General features: G+C 40.0%; 2 protein-coding genes across 3 annotated transcripts; one reads left to right on the top strand and one right to left on the bottom strand.

Moving 5' to 3' along the window:
- Nucleotides 1-213: 213 nt before the first annotated feature.
- Nucleotides 214-6913, bottom strand: fbxo42 (F-box protein 42). 2 transcript variants are annotated; one of them, XM_031287509.2, is made up of 10 exons: nt 6627-6812; nt 5386-5607; nt 5042-5158; nt 4035-4169; nt 3285-3438; nt 3040-3150; nt 2392-2488; nt 2235-2291; nt 1991-2107; nt 214-1881 (listed from the first exon to the last, which is right to left on the bottom strand). In XM_031287509.2, the coding sequence occupies exons 2-10, from the start codon at nt 5555-5557 to the stop codon at nt 820-822; spliced, it is 2022 nt and encodes a 673-aa protein (XP_031143369.1). In that variant the 5' UTR covers nt 5558-5607; nt 6627-6812; the 3' UTR covers nt 214-819. The 2 variants fall into 2 exon arrangements, with proteins under 2 accessions (XP_031143369.1, XP_031143368.1); XM_031287508.2 differs by having other exon boundaries at nt 221-1881; nt 5386-5665; nt 6627-6913.
- Nucleotides 6914-8597: 1684 nt separating this feature from the next.
- LOC116041635 (SUZ domain-containing protein 1) lies at nt 8598-13769 on the top strand. Its single transcript, XM_031287629.2, has 4 exons — nt 8598-9297; nt 10863-10912; nt 11026-11295; nt 11394-13769. Exons 1-4 carry the CDS (start codon nt 9247-9249, stop codon nt 11503-11505), a joined length of 483 nt encoding a protein of 160 aa, XP_031143489.1. The 5' UTR covers nt 8598-9246; the 3' UTR covers nt 11506-13769.
- The last annotated feature ends 654 nt before the right edge of the window (nt 13770-14423 follow it).

Here is a 14423-nt window from a genome sequence, read left to right as displayed (position 1 = left end):
CCACATTGGTTTAGGCATTGAGATTAAAAATTCATGCTCAGAAAAAATGGACATTTGAATACCTAGATGACAACTCTGCAACCTCCATCTACTGAGGAAGATTGCATGTCTTTGAAAGCCGCAGAACAGCTAATTGAATTAAACCTTATGGTGAGATCTTTTTGTCAACAAGAAAAGTTTTATAGCCCACACACACAGCATGAATATTCAGACTGTGACAGAGCAGACATGGAGGCCTTTATTGTTTAACTATGTTTATAGTACAGTGCCACATCTCTCACCCTCCATGGCCCCTGACACACATTAGTCAACAACTTTTAACCACCACCACACACACACACACTCGCACTGTTTTTAATATAAACATTATAGGCTTAAAGAGTAATACAAAAAGCAAGGTAGTCGTCAACCGTTTCTGCGTCCTTTCTTCCAGAGTTCCTCTTTCAAGAGTTAACAGGAGGACGACACAGAAAAACAAAAGCGTTACTGTTTGGTTGATCATCTTTTGGGTAATGACAAAAAAAAAAAAAGTCCTGTTCTCTCTAATCACTGCAGTCACAAGCACGCACGCGCACCCGCACACACACACAGTCAGGATTTTCATTGAACCAAATGTTTTTATCAAAGTGTAGTTAAAGTGTTTTATTTTGAATGCTTGCAGTAGGCAGAAGAGAATAGTGAATTTATGAAGTGGAACATCTAACAATGCTTATGTTCTTTTCCCATAATTCTCTTTATAGGAAAAAGGCCTTGTGTGTCAGTTCCCTTGTGTGGTCACAGGGTGGAGCGTCAGTCTTCCCAATCACACCTGGAGCTGCATTACCTTTTAGCTCGTACAAAGTACAAGGCGTTTGTTTTAGGGTAGTACTTCACATTCTGTTTCTTGTCCATGAGGCCCCCAAATATGATGAGCTCTCCCCTGCCCTGTACCACGGTGTGAAGGCTGGTCTCAGGAGGCCCTGTAACCGCAGCGGGAGTCCCGTTCCCATAAACTCTCCAGGACACCACGCCAGCAGACTTGGCCCTGGACACATCCAACACGTACATCTGCATGGGCTTGCAGTTGAGAGACTGGTACAGAGGTTTCCCTACGTTCAGGCTTTGGGGTGGGTGATGGCCAAGACGCCGTGCAATAGGTGGGATAGCATGTCCATCAGCTCCAGCAGCCTGTGGAGGGCTGGAGGATGATGACGGAGGGGTTCCAGGTGGACCCGCTCCTCCTCCTCCACCACTTCCTCCTCCAGGAGAAGCCCCCTGTGTCTGAAGGGAAGACGATGACGATGAAGACGGTAAAGATGAGGAAGATTTGTTTTTCACTGCCTCCAGACTTCGTCGTAAGGCAGCAGGGGACACGGCACCTGGGGGAGTGTGTGGGGAGCCTGCAGGAGGTGTATGCAGGCCGTTGGTGCAGGGCACCTCATGGTGGTGAGCGGCAGAAGGGGGAGACTCCCAGCCATAGTCTGTGGAGGCAAGTGGGAGAGGGCGAGAGGAAGGAGATGCAGCCTGGGCTGGGCTGGTCCTTGGTGAAGGGGAGGATCCATTTAATAACGGGGGAAGTGGAGGAAGAGGCGGGCTGTCTGGGCCTTGTGAAGGAGACGGCTGTTGGGATGAGGATGGGCTCCCTTCTCTTGCACCTCCTCTAGCTGAAGGCCGAGGTCTCAGCGTGCCCCATCGGCCGTTTACACATGGAGCCTCCTCAATAGCTCCCAGGACAACACCGGCGGCCCCACTCCGAACAGGAGACTGAGAGCGCAGGGAAGGCGGTTCGGGACCCAGAGGGGCAGGTGTGGCACTTATGGGGGAGGGCCGAGAGTTAAGACTTGGGCTGAGTGGTGCACGGCCAGATGGAGCCTGTGAGAAAACCACCACACACTGGCCCACCTTGAGGAAAATGAACAAGATGAGGAAAAAAAAAAGGCACATTAGTGATTAATCTAATGATTAGGCACAGACATTCAGAATAGGACTGACAGTTCAGACAGACACTTACTCTACAAGCTGGGTGACACCACAGCTCCGGGGCCCCATGGTCCTCGTTTTCCACCTGCAGCTGCTGCCACCTCCATGGTGGTGCGTCCATGTGGAGGAGCCAGGCATCTTTAAGGAGCTTTAACACACAAGACAACAGGATCAGTCAAAACTGTAGTCACTTATAGTCACATGGAATATTTGCTATGATAGACAGATATGTTGTTCTGATACTAGAGTGGTTAAAATAAAAAAAAAATACTTACTGCATTAGGGCCGCCACAGCCTCCCAAGATGAGCAATGTCTGATCGTCAATCACAATCTAATAAAAAAAAAAACATTTAAAATGGTATCATTTACTTTTACTTTACTTTTACTACTAAATAATATTCAAGATTTCTTGAACATTAAAGCCTTCTTACTTGTGATTGACCTCCTCTCGGGTGGGGTGATGGGCCAGATATGGGTGGTTTAGACCAGGACCACTGCTCCAGATCCAGAACCCAGACTTCATTACTCCTGATCAGAACCATCAGAGGGAACGACAACATGGTGAGGTGTGACAGCCAAAGATTTTATTCACTATTCACTTTAAATACAGTCCAATTAACAAAGTTTAAGACTTAAAAGCTGAAATGTGTAAGGCTTTACATTAAAATATCATTACATCAATTTATATGGTGGAGTACGTTTGGGGACTCGCTTTTGAGAAATGTTGATTTATATGTCAAATTAGACTGGTCTAGGTCTTCCAACAGCCCGTCTACACAGGCTCTGTAACAGCTCCTCTGTCACTTGTTTTTTTCCCCCGTTTTACCTGTATAACTACTACAACTATACATTGTATATGATTTACTTAAGGGATGTAAATCACATTCTCACAGTCACCTGACACCTGAGGAGTCAATAACATGTTTACTGTCGATGAACAATGAGGTGAAACACCTTTGCAAACATGTCCCGTCTTATGTCTTATCTGTAATTTTAATGTACAAAAAGTTACAGATTTCACCTTTAATTTGTGCAGCTCAGTTTTGTATAACGTAATATAATAAGTAATATGTTCATACATTTGCCGTGCTCCTAGTGATCCCCCAAACACCACCATGGTGTTTCCAATCACAGAGGAGGAGTGGCCAGCCATAGGGGGAGGTCCATGTGTTGTCACTATACAGTTCCACCTGAGATGATAGAAGAAAAAGTGAATCACAAAAAAGGGAGAAAAAGAATTATGAAGAAAAGCTAACTTTACAATGTTTGTCCATCACTTGTCACAACTACATCCTTAAACTCCCAGTACTGAAGTCTCTCTCACCAGTTCTTTGAAGGCGAGTAGGTGTGGATTTCATCAAAAAACCTTTCTGGTTGGTGCAGTGGATATGGGCTGGGGCGTGTCCATCCCCCAAACAGCACCAACAGATCTTTGTGCATTACTAGAGTCGCCCCAGCTTTAGGAGATGGATAAGAGCCTGGAAAAGAGAAGAGCAAAGATATTCACATTTTAGCTAAATAAGCATGATGTTATATGTATGAATTAAATTAAAAAATATAGCCAAAAAATATATTAGTGGAGAAAAAAAATGTATCTGACCAATTACATTTAACTTAACTCTTAGTGCCTTAAATTAACATGGCTGAACAGAAAAGGAAAGCATGGCACACAGTAAGACTACGCAATTTTTTTCATGATGCAGTAGGCCTAATCTCTCACAGTAAATGGTCTTTACAAAAGTCTAGCTCTTAATCCTTAACGTGCAATTTCATAAAAGGCACAATAAGCTCTAACATTTACAGCAATATAATGCAAATGCTCTAGTAAAATAATTTTACTACAATCTCATTTCATCAGTGCTTCTTTGTTTTTGTTTTTATTACCACCTCAAATACTGTGCACTCAGCTGCTGCTGCTGCTGAGCATCTGACTACTACATTTACGTAATGTGGTTTGCCCTCCCACAGTTCCCCTTACATAAGCCCCATGTGCAGTTTTTTTTAACATATCGTAAAAAAAGAGCCCAAATTTCTGTTTCCTGTTGGCCTTTACTACTTTGTAACCTACTCGTACCTGAGGCTAAAGGGCGGATCCACTCCTTGCTGTTGAGGTCAAGTCTCCACAGATCATTGAAGGCAGCATTACAGCTACTCTGAGTGCAACCCCCAAACACATACATGGACTGGTTTGAGTCATAATAACATGCACCTGCAACCGAAAAAAAAAACCAATTAACCAGAGAAAACAGTGAGCCTTTTAGATATGTTTTTCGTTGTGTGCCTTGAACAGTATAATCAGTGCCCAGCCTTTCTAATAAAATGGTAAATGGAAGACATCTACATATCTTTGTACATAGTTGTTTACAGTGCAGTTGTATTGACAGATTAATTCAATTTAAAATATAATCATTCTTCAAAATTGCACAGTTAAGCTTGTCATTCAGTAAAATGGTGAATTATTCTACATAAACTTCCAGAAAGTGGCCTTTTATGTGAATTACGCTACAGCATTTGACATTGGACATGGGCACAATTCAATGTTTATCATAAATCAGTGCGTTTATATGCTACACACTGGACTCATAATCTAATCCAGGGGTCTTTAATGTTTTTTTTCAGCCAAGGACGACGGATCAGGGACCCCCTACTACATATATTGTATATAATAAGGTAGCATATTAAACTGGGTCTACAATAACTTCTAAATAATGTTTTAATGTTAAACATACATGTGGAACAGTGAAACCTTAGGATTAACTGTATCTGTGGATGGCTACCTTAGTGACTACATTACCTACAGGCCAGTAAGCCTACCCTCAATTATTTTTCTTCACAAATAGGCTGATTTATATTTGCTAATAATATGTTGGATTTATGTTAAGACATTTAAATTTTTTTTAAAAACTTAAAGGAAGAGAGAAGAGCTCTGATCTAATCCACAGCTCAGAATTCACAGAAAAATGTTCAAATGATAGATGCATAACCGAAAGTTCTGTATTCTTGACTTATGGTAAAAAAAAAGTGTATACATTACGTGCAACTCATTTTGACATGAAATGTTGTAAAGCAGCATATACTGACTGTGTGAGAAGCGCTGGGTGATTGGGGTTCCTGGATATGGGTATGTGCGACTTTCCCACTGGATATTTCCCTCCTGGACAGCTCTCAAGAAACCGTGGTAGCACTGATAAGCAACACCTAGTTCAGATAAAATATTAGTAAGCAACATGAACATAAAAATGGTTTAAGTTGACAAAGAGCGCATTTAAATGAGTATTACTTTTTAAACGTTACATCTCCAGTGTTTAAAGTAAAATGTTACTGCTCTGCTCATAGTGTTATGCCCACTCTGACCCACTGTAAGGTTAACCAGTCTACCTTATGATTCAGTTTTATACAAGACTATGTAAATATGAGAGGCATACCTTTAATGAGGCGATACCACTGCTTACATACAAGTGCAGCAGTCTTGTGCTCCTGGTACGGTGAGAGGAAGGACAGAATATATTCAAGAACTTCCTCTGGCAACTCCACCATTGTTCTCCCACCTCCTTTGGCACTACTGTCCATGTTCCCTTCTTGTCGGCAAGACCCCATGTTTGCCTCTTCTTCCTCTGTTATTCCAGCAGGGTCTGCACCATCATCCTCTGTATCCATGGCAACAAAACATCCATCCTCATTATCCGGGGAGCGGGACATTATAGTCTGTTGAGACATGGGTAGACATGCTAGTGATGTAGCTATGTTCAGGAGCATGTTTGCCATCAGCTACAATTAGCTACACTGTAACAGCAGTTAAAATTCGCCATTTATTCTAGTTGACTCAGCCATTTCTGATTTCACACCTGCCCTATAACTTATTTATTGAATTTCTGCAACTCAAATTTGAATTTGGTCTTACCCCCAATAAACAATGACACAGCAAAGCTATACCCACTTAACATGTTAGTGGCATTTAGTACTCATCAGTCCTAACAGTTAATTGTCTCACCCATTGTCTGAAACGGGTGGTGCCCTTTCTTTAGACTAAGCAGCTGGCCTGGCCCCTCCATATAGCACGTCCCCCTTGTATCGTTCATCTAACTAACGTTAGCTGTCGTTAGCCATCGCATAACAAATGAAATATTGGATTGCTAGCTAACGAACCACCTGGGAAAATACATGAAACGTGTGATATGTCATACGGCTAAACGAGGAACGGCGAATGCTACAAAACACCGGCGTGTAGCTACATGTTATTGGATTTAACGTTTGATCCTTAGACAATATATGATTGCACTGGCTAACGCTAGCTAACTGATCATGAGCATCCAAGCTAACGGTAGCGAACATTAATGAATATTTAGCTAGCTAACGGTACTAGCAACAGCGTACGCGTTTTCTTAAAACGTCAACGAGAAATAGCTTTGCTTGATAAAATGTGGAATCCGCACACTTATTAAGTAAGACACGGCAACCTTTAAGGGCAGCATTCTCGGCTGACGATACACCCAACTAACTAACTAACTAACTAACTAACGTTAGCTAGCGGTTATATTCAGTCTTCTGCTGATAACCTAGCTATGCTAACGTTAGCTCGAGCAGTCATTAACTAGCTCATCTAGCTAGCTAATGTCAGATAAAGGTTGTCAATTTCACTCCTTAACTGTTGCAGCATTATTCATACCGTTGTTGTAGACGTTGAGGGCTCTGAGTGTGTGTCTTTCCTCTTCTTACCCCCGGTATCAGCTCCGGAGGTTCCTCTGCAGCCAAATAGTCGCCATCTTCCGCGAACAGCGTCCTCCGCAGCACAGCGACGCTGTAGCAGCCGCTGACTTTCTGTGGTATATGGTGGTACCCACGTACCAGGGTGGGACGCGTTATTATGGACCGCTGTAACAAAACACTGCGCCCCCAGCTGCTGTGGGCAAATGTGTTGCTCAGGGGAAAGTTGGAATTACCCTATATAATTACCCAATTTTAAAATGTAGCAAATTAGCATAATACCATAATACCAATCAATTATAATTGTTATATTAGGAAATCAGTAAATGAGAATGAGTGATACCACAGACACTGATAGAACAGAAACTGGAAACATCGAAATTACTTCAACTGTCAAAACACCATTTGTGCATAAGCCCATGGTCTTAAAGAAATGTGGGCTATCAACCTCATTCCGGTAGTAAATCATGACTGCTGAGAATGTAAGTGTTTTTTTTTTAATTAAGATTTCATTAATACCTAAAAGAAAAAAAGAAAATCTCCAGGATTTTGGACATGTCTCCTCCACTTTCATCTGACCTTGATTTAAAAAATTAAAATGTTAACAGTTTTCATAATTGGTTTGTTACAAGAAGTACATCTCATATAGATCTGTGCACCTTGGAATGAAATGTCTGTATTTAGTGTGCCTGTTTTTGGTGGGTTATAGGGCTAAGATGTATATTTATTACTGCTGTAATTTTGTACTCCAGTGTTGGCCAGCTAACATTCATAGTTTCTCCCATACTTTTTTTCATGCAATGTACCAAGTTGTTGAAATAAAGTTATATATGTTTAATGTACCCTGCATGTATAACTGGTTTCTTTGCTGTTGCATAATGAACAAATTCTTCTAATTTCTACACTGACGATGTTGTAAATAATGTATAAAAGTGTACACACAAACACCATACAAAGAATTAAATATTAACCTAATACAATAAATTACTTATGATTAAATATAGTGTCAGAAATCATGTTTTATTATGTAGGCAGCGACATTAACAATATTGGACACACTATGTCATCCATATGAACCCAAAACAGGCTTAGACAATTTCATCATCAGACCTGTAGTTTCAGTCCAACATGCCCCACTCCTTTGTTTAGAAAAATGTACAAGGAGCAGTGATTTAGCCGTGCAGGTGGAGAGATGCCTACTCTGTCTGTACACAAAAAAAACAAAAAACAATACTGCTGCTATTTTGACATTTGTGAGGCAGGCAAAGTGTTACATCTGCAGTGTTTTGTGGCCACTGGCTGTGTTTGAGGTTGTACATTTTACAAAAGGATTTTTCATAACAGTTCATTTGTATTAGTAGAAAAAGCACAGGTGCAAAGCTATTGGAAAGGTCTATTTAGGCCTGCAAAATGTAAGAGTTTTGACCACTCTGATGCTCAATATTTTGAAGACTTTCATTTGTATCCTCTTTCCTCCAGGACTTTCGTCCTGGTTATTTTTGTAAGGGAAGGATAAAATAATAATAACAATAGTTATAATAATAATAATAATAATAATAATAATGGTCTTTGGTGGTAAATATTATAAATGCAAATTAAAAACACTTTGTTATTTATTTAACAGGTGTCGTTTTGTAATATCATGCACAGTTAATAGTTGCCAAACCAACCACTTGGCAATAAATGTTTATGATTTCTGATTCTGATGATGCGTTCAAGTCACTACCGTACATTTCCACATTCAACTGCTAATTAGATACTATAAAGTTTTGTATTTTGTATTTGTGTTTTGTGTTGTGTTGTGTTTTGTATTTTTTAACGGACGGGTGATACAATATTTCACTTTGGGCCTTTAGCTATGTAGCTAGCCTATTGTAATTTTGTCCAGTGGTCACTGACCGTGGTGTTGAAGGGAAGTGCTGCGTTTAATTCTTGTTGTGCGAGGCTAACATCAATGGGCTAACCTCACGATCCAACTCTGTGTTCTCTACCAAAAAACATGTAGCTAGTGTGGTGGAGTGAGCGTATCGCTCACTTTTAGCTAAGTGTCAAACATAAAGCGTTACGCAATTAAATTGGCTTTGTCATATTTAAATTACTTAATCTTGCCGGTTGACTGTCATGTTGGAAGCTAGCAATGTGACTCTAACGTTACCTTTCCTAACGTTAATATAACGTCATTTCCCTTTCTGTGTTAAGAGGCGCTGCTTAAGTGGTAAACCCTAGCTAGGTAACACAACTGTCAACAATCCAAAACTTGTTTTTCCGTCTGAGATGCGTGTGGATTACACCGATAGCCGGTTGATTTACCGAGGTGGACGTTAATTTAGGCCAAAATTAAAGTAGCAGGCAGCCAGGGGGGTTGTCCTCAGTAGAGCATTAACATTACGCTAGCAGGCCAACACGCGGCCAAGCTCCGGTTTGCGAACTTATTTATTCAGCCTTCATCCGAACACAAAAAAACGTGAGATTGTGCCTGCGGGTCTGCGTGAACTCTGCCCACCGTCCCATGTCCTCTGCGTGGATGGGAGATAGTTAGCCGGTGGAGCCGAAGAGGTAACCAGCCAGCAGATCTGTTAAACATGGAGGATGAAGAGGTTGCAGAGAGCTGGGAAGAGGCAGCGGACAGCGGGGTGAGAAACATTAATTGTGGAAATATTCTTATAAACAAGATTATAACTTTATTTCAGATGCCAGTCACCTAGCAAGGATCCGCGACCGCGATACGCTAGATGTTTGTGGCGCCTGAATACCTGATGTAAACATGTTTTTTTGTTTTTTTTTCCGGCATGTTTTCTCATCAAAGAAATGCAGCTTGTTTTCCTGACTGAGTCTTGCAGGCCTCGCTGTCCCATAACGACACGGGACTGAGCCTGGCGTTATGTCATTTTATTTACGCAACAAAATGATTTTATGATCTGTGGAAATCCCGAATAATATCCATAAAAAAACTTAATTTTTACAAAGTCGACTTTTTCCTATGATTCCCCCAGTTTTTTTTAGACCCGCCCATTGCGGAAATGACAGGCGGCACTGAATCATTGCTCTATGTTTAGGGCTTTTGAAATAGTATATTTTGAGTACATGCAAATAGATCTAGCAGGTTCGCGTAGTGTAGAAGTAGCGTGTTTTGGTAGATCGAACCAGTTTGATTTTATTGACTTTCCAAATGGTATCGTTAGTGCATGTTAATCTTACGCATTTTGTGCACTTGTGATAGGTTAATTATTTTTTTTGAATGACTCCTGTCATTGAGGCACAGTTTATAGCTGAGTGTTGGGCAAATACAAAATCACACTCAGTTAGGGGGGTGCAATAAAGCTTTTCTTGCAGAAGTGTTCCATGTTAATCGAAATGTAATCGTGATTATGATTTCGGCTCCCAATGATCACAAAAACTGAATAATCGAGAAAAACAATTATTTAGCTCATTACGTTTTGCAAATAAACTCCTATTTTCTCTTGTGTTCTGAATGAAAAAAATAAAGTTTAAATAGGAAAAGTATTAAGGCAAATTCCACAGTTTTTACTGTTTTTTTAAGTTGCAACATCTTTCCAGAAGTAAACGAGTAATTGTGTTAAATTATCGTGATTTCAGTATTGACCAAAATAATCGTGATTATATTTTTTTCCATAATCGAACAGCCCTAGTTCCATGACTGCTTTGAACATAATTTATCATTTCCAGTGTCAGTAAAACCATTGATTAGCGTGTGTTGGTAGATGAACCAGTTTGATTTGTGATAAAATGATCTGTTACATTTTGATTGGCTGCAAAAACATGTCCATGTCACTTTTGTGACAGTACATGATGTTATTATTATTATTATTATTATTATTATGGATATTAATGTAATGGTTGAGGTTCTCCATTTTTGTTTTTTATTCTGATGAGCAAACTGAAATCCACCAGCTGGCAACGTGTTGATATGATCTGATACTGGGATATGTTTACAGTTTAAGATGTTGACTTTGAATTGGTTTAACACTAAATATAAATTCCAACTTCTGTCTGAAAATGTATATAACATATGTATATTGATTTGTAATGATTGAAATATGTCATATCTTTCAAAAGCATGTTTTCTTATATTCCAGCAACCAGTCATCAATTTAGAAATCGGGATCTCATGAACAGATAATGAAGTTGTTGGGCAGTAATACAAATGTTATAATGTGTAAGTATGTTTTCTCCTCAGGAAATAGAGAGAAGGCTTGAGGCTAAACTGAAAATAAACCAGGAGGCAAAGTAAGCAAAGAGACAATTTATCAAAAATGTTCAATACATGGTAAGATTTCATAGAAGTTTTTTCCAGTAATTGTATTCCTATTACCTGTTTTTTTTTTTTTTAACCTGTACAGGAAGTCCAGCTTGGGTTCAGGTGGCTCACCTGTTCGAACTGCTATTGTAATCCAGGATGACTCTCTGCCAGCAGCACCCCCACCACAAATTCGAATTTTGAAACGTCCTTCAAATAACGGTACTGCAGGAAACCTTGCATCCTCGACCCGTCCCTCGCAGCAGATGAAGTCTTTGGCCCAGCGGGAGGCAGAGTACGCGGAGGCCCGAAGAAGGATCTTAGGTAGTGCGTCTTCAGATGATACACCTCAGGACAATCCATGTCAGGACAGGTAAGAAATTACAACAATTAATTCTCACAGTAGTTAAAACGCCTAGATGTGAAAAACACTGTAATTTATTTATTTTTTATTTCTCCTCATATCATTAGGCCAGCTCGTATGAGCGTGCAGCAACCATCAGAACCAGTTCGTCCAAACAATAATGTGATCCGCCAGCCCACCGGTCCAGATGGCACCTCAGGCTTCCGACTCTGCAGATAAGCAGGAGCTACCTGCTGCAAGGAGTCAGCTGTCTCCCTGAGAGGGCATAAAGGGTGGCAGTTAAGGGGGTTGTGTGTGGTATAAAGAGCAGAGTGGTGGGATGACACAAAATTTGACAGACTTTAGAAATATGATGACGTAGCATGGAATGAAATGAACTTCTCCACCCTCTCTCTACTCTGCTTACTGGCATGGTCTTTGCCTTTCACCTTGTCTTTTCCCTCTGTGGAACGCTGCAAGGGGCTGGCAGAGATCAGCCAAAGATCTGAAACCCCTTCTGTTCCACACTGTGAACAGGCTTTTGCCTCACATCCCTACACACTGTGATACTTTGATGTACCATGAGGTGCCCTATGATTTTAAGCATGATTGGCCGCCCGTGTGCCAGGGCATCAGGTGTCTGTCTCTTCAGGGAGAATAACGAGAGCTCGTAAATCTGGGAATTCCCCGGAGAGGTACAAGCGAACAAGCTGGCCTTTCCACTGATGGAGCTTGGATCATGGCTGGGTGTCCACCGGGAAGCTGGCCCGGGAAGCTGGTTTGTTGGGTTCAGTGGAAATTAGGTGCTTGACAGTGTTGGGGTTTTACTGTGTGCTCAGCATCATAAGTGCAAGGTGAGAGAAAGTCAAACTGATCCAACACTAATGTAAGAGTGCACTGTACTTTAAAAGTGCGTTTTAATACTGTAGTTGCATAGCAATGGCAGAGGCCCAGCCAGCACTTTACACAGTCCACAGGCCTCGGTTTGGAAGAAATGCCTGGTGGGCACACAGCCTGTGGCCAAAGATTATAGATCGGAAGGACAGAATGTCACTAAATCTAAGTTTATTCAAGCAATAAAGATGAATTTACTCCCTGGATTATTTTTTACATATTGCCTAATTACCGGTGCTGTGTTATGTTTTAAATTAGCTTTTGTTTCAAACCGCTGATGTTTCTTCATGTTTGTGGGTTGTTTTGCCGAGACATAGTATGTTTAAGTCAGGAGATCAGTAGTGTATCAGAGATTAGATGATGTAGCCTGCTTAGGAAACTTTATTGGTAGTGTCATATAAAATTTTATCAAAGTGGAAAAAGTCAGACCTATTCATGAATTGAAAATCTTATGTTATCGTGCATACATTTCCATGTGTGTGTTGCCTTGCTGTTTCTAATCAGAATGGCTAAATTGGAACTTCTTTTACGGCTAACTGCACTGCATCTGCCTAGGACAGAGGACTTTGATCTGTTTTGACACCAGTTGAAGTAGTATATTGACTGATTGCGTTATTAAGATCTTTGGTCTTCAGAAAAAACTATTTGATGCTCAGCATGGAGGATGATATAGCCACATGAGAATTGTGTTAATTTTGAAAAGGGTCATGGAAATTTGTGGTGAAAACTACATAAATGATCACAAAAAATATTAGAACGAAGCCAAATTCCGCTCCCTGGTTTGATGAATGTCTTTCATTGGGTGTTTTTCACACAAAAGGACTTTGCACCATTGTTTGCCACTGATTGAAAATAAAAGTTTGCAAACCATGAAATCAATAATCTCATCAAATACTGATGAGTTACCAGTACTGACAGTTACTGCAGCAATTTTTGAGCCCTTTGACACTTGTATGCCTTAAATGACAAATGATCCCTGGTTACTTACGTACACTTTCCAATGGGTAGTGCTTGTTAATCTTAAGCTTTTTGGCCCTTGTGATAGGTTAATTATTTTATTGAATACATCCTATGTCATTGAGGCACAGTTTATAAATTCAAAAATCACACTCAGTAAGGGTGCAATAATGTTTTTCTTACCGAAGGGTTGCATGACTGCTTTGACCATAATTTATCCAAATCTTTTCCAGTGTCCAAACCATTGATTGGAAATATTCACAAGGAAAGTGATGGATTTAAAGTATGATTAATGGTAAATTAAACAACTTGCTTCTACACTTACAGCATACTTAGCTAAATATGGCTTAAACTAATATAAGTTGCCTATTGCAGCTCTAACATCTCAATATTATTGTTATAAAATATACATGGTTTACTTAATATAGTATTACCGAAGGATCAGCTTCAATGATTGAAATAAAATAGATTTGTAATCATTTTAAATTGATAATTAAAAGCAAACGCCCATCCCGTATGTGATCCACACAGATGAAGCTTTGTCATTCACAGCCACTTGCTACTTTGAGGCTGTTTTGATGTCATTGTTATTTTTTGAAACTTGAAAAACAAATGAAATTTGAATACCCTTTAATAAACACACTTCAAACTTGTTGGTTCTTGAGCAGAAAGTTGGATGACTTTGAAGCATATATTGTTTCTAAATTACGTATTGTGATACAGATAGGAATAAACTGAAAATGGTTCATATAAATACTTTTTTTTAAAGAATTATTCCCCACTTTGACTCAGATTATTAGACATACATTTTCCTGATTATACTTACATACTTTTAATAAAGTAACATTTTTAATGTAGGAGTTTAACTTGTAGACTAGTATGTTTACAGTGGCATTAGTAGTTGTATTCAATAGTAAAGGATATGAATACTTCCTCCACCACAAGTCTTGTTTACAAACTTCAGAACGGTTAGATAGGGGAAAAATATAACGTTCATGTGGCTCCCAGCTCATCCCCAGAAATGAGAGAGCAGACAAGTTGGCAAAAGAGGCAGTCAAAAAAAGAATTGTTGAAGTCAATATTAAATTATCAAAAGCAGAGGGAAAAGGTATAGTGTAGAGAAAGGTAAATCAGCAGTGGCAGGAGCATTGGGATAACACAATAAAAGGAAGGCATTAACACTCAATCCAAAAAAGAGTAGGCATGTTAAGAAGTAGGGGAAGGGTAGGGGGAACTACAAGGAAAGGGCAAGTAACAATAAGCAGGCTGAGAATTGGGAACAGTAACCTTAACAGTAGCTTACACTT

This window comes from Sander lucioperca, chromosome 6, assembly GCF_008315115.2.
Source record: "Sander lucioperca isolate FBNREF2018 chromosome 6, SLUC_FBN_1.2, whole genome shotgun sequence".
Lineage (NCBI taxonomy): Eukaryota > Metazoa > Chordata > Actinopteri > Perciformes > Percidae > Sander > Sander lucioperca.
The sequence above is the reverse complement of the archived record's forward strand: the minus strand, read 5'-3'. Positions and strand labels throughout refer to the sequence as shown.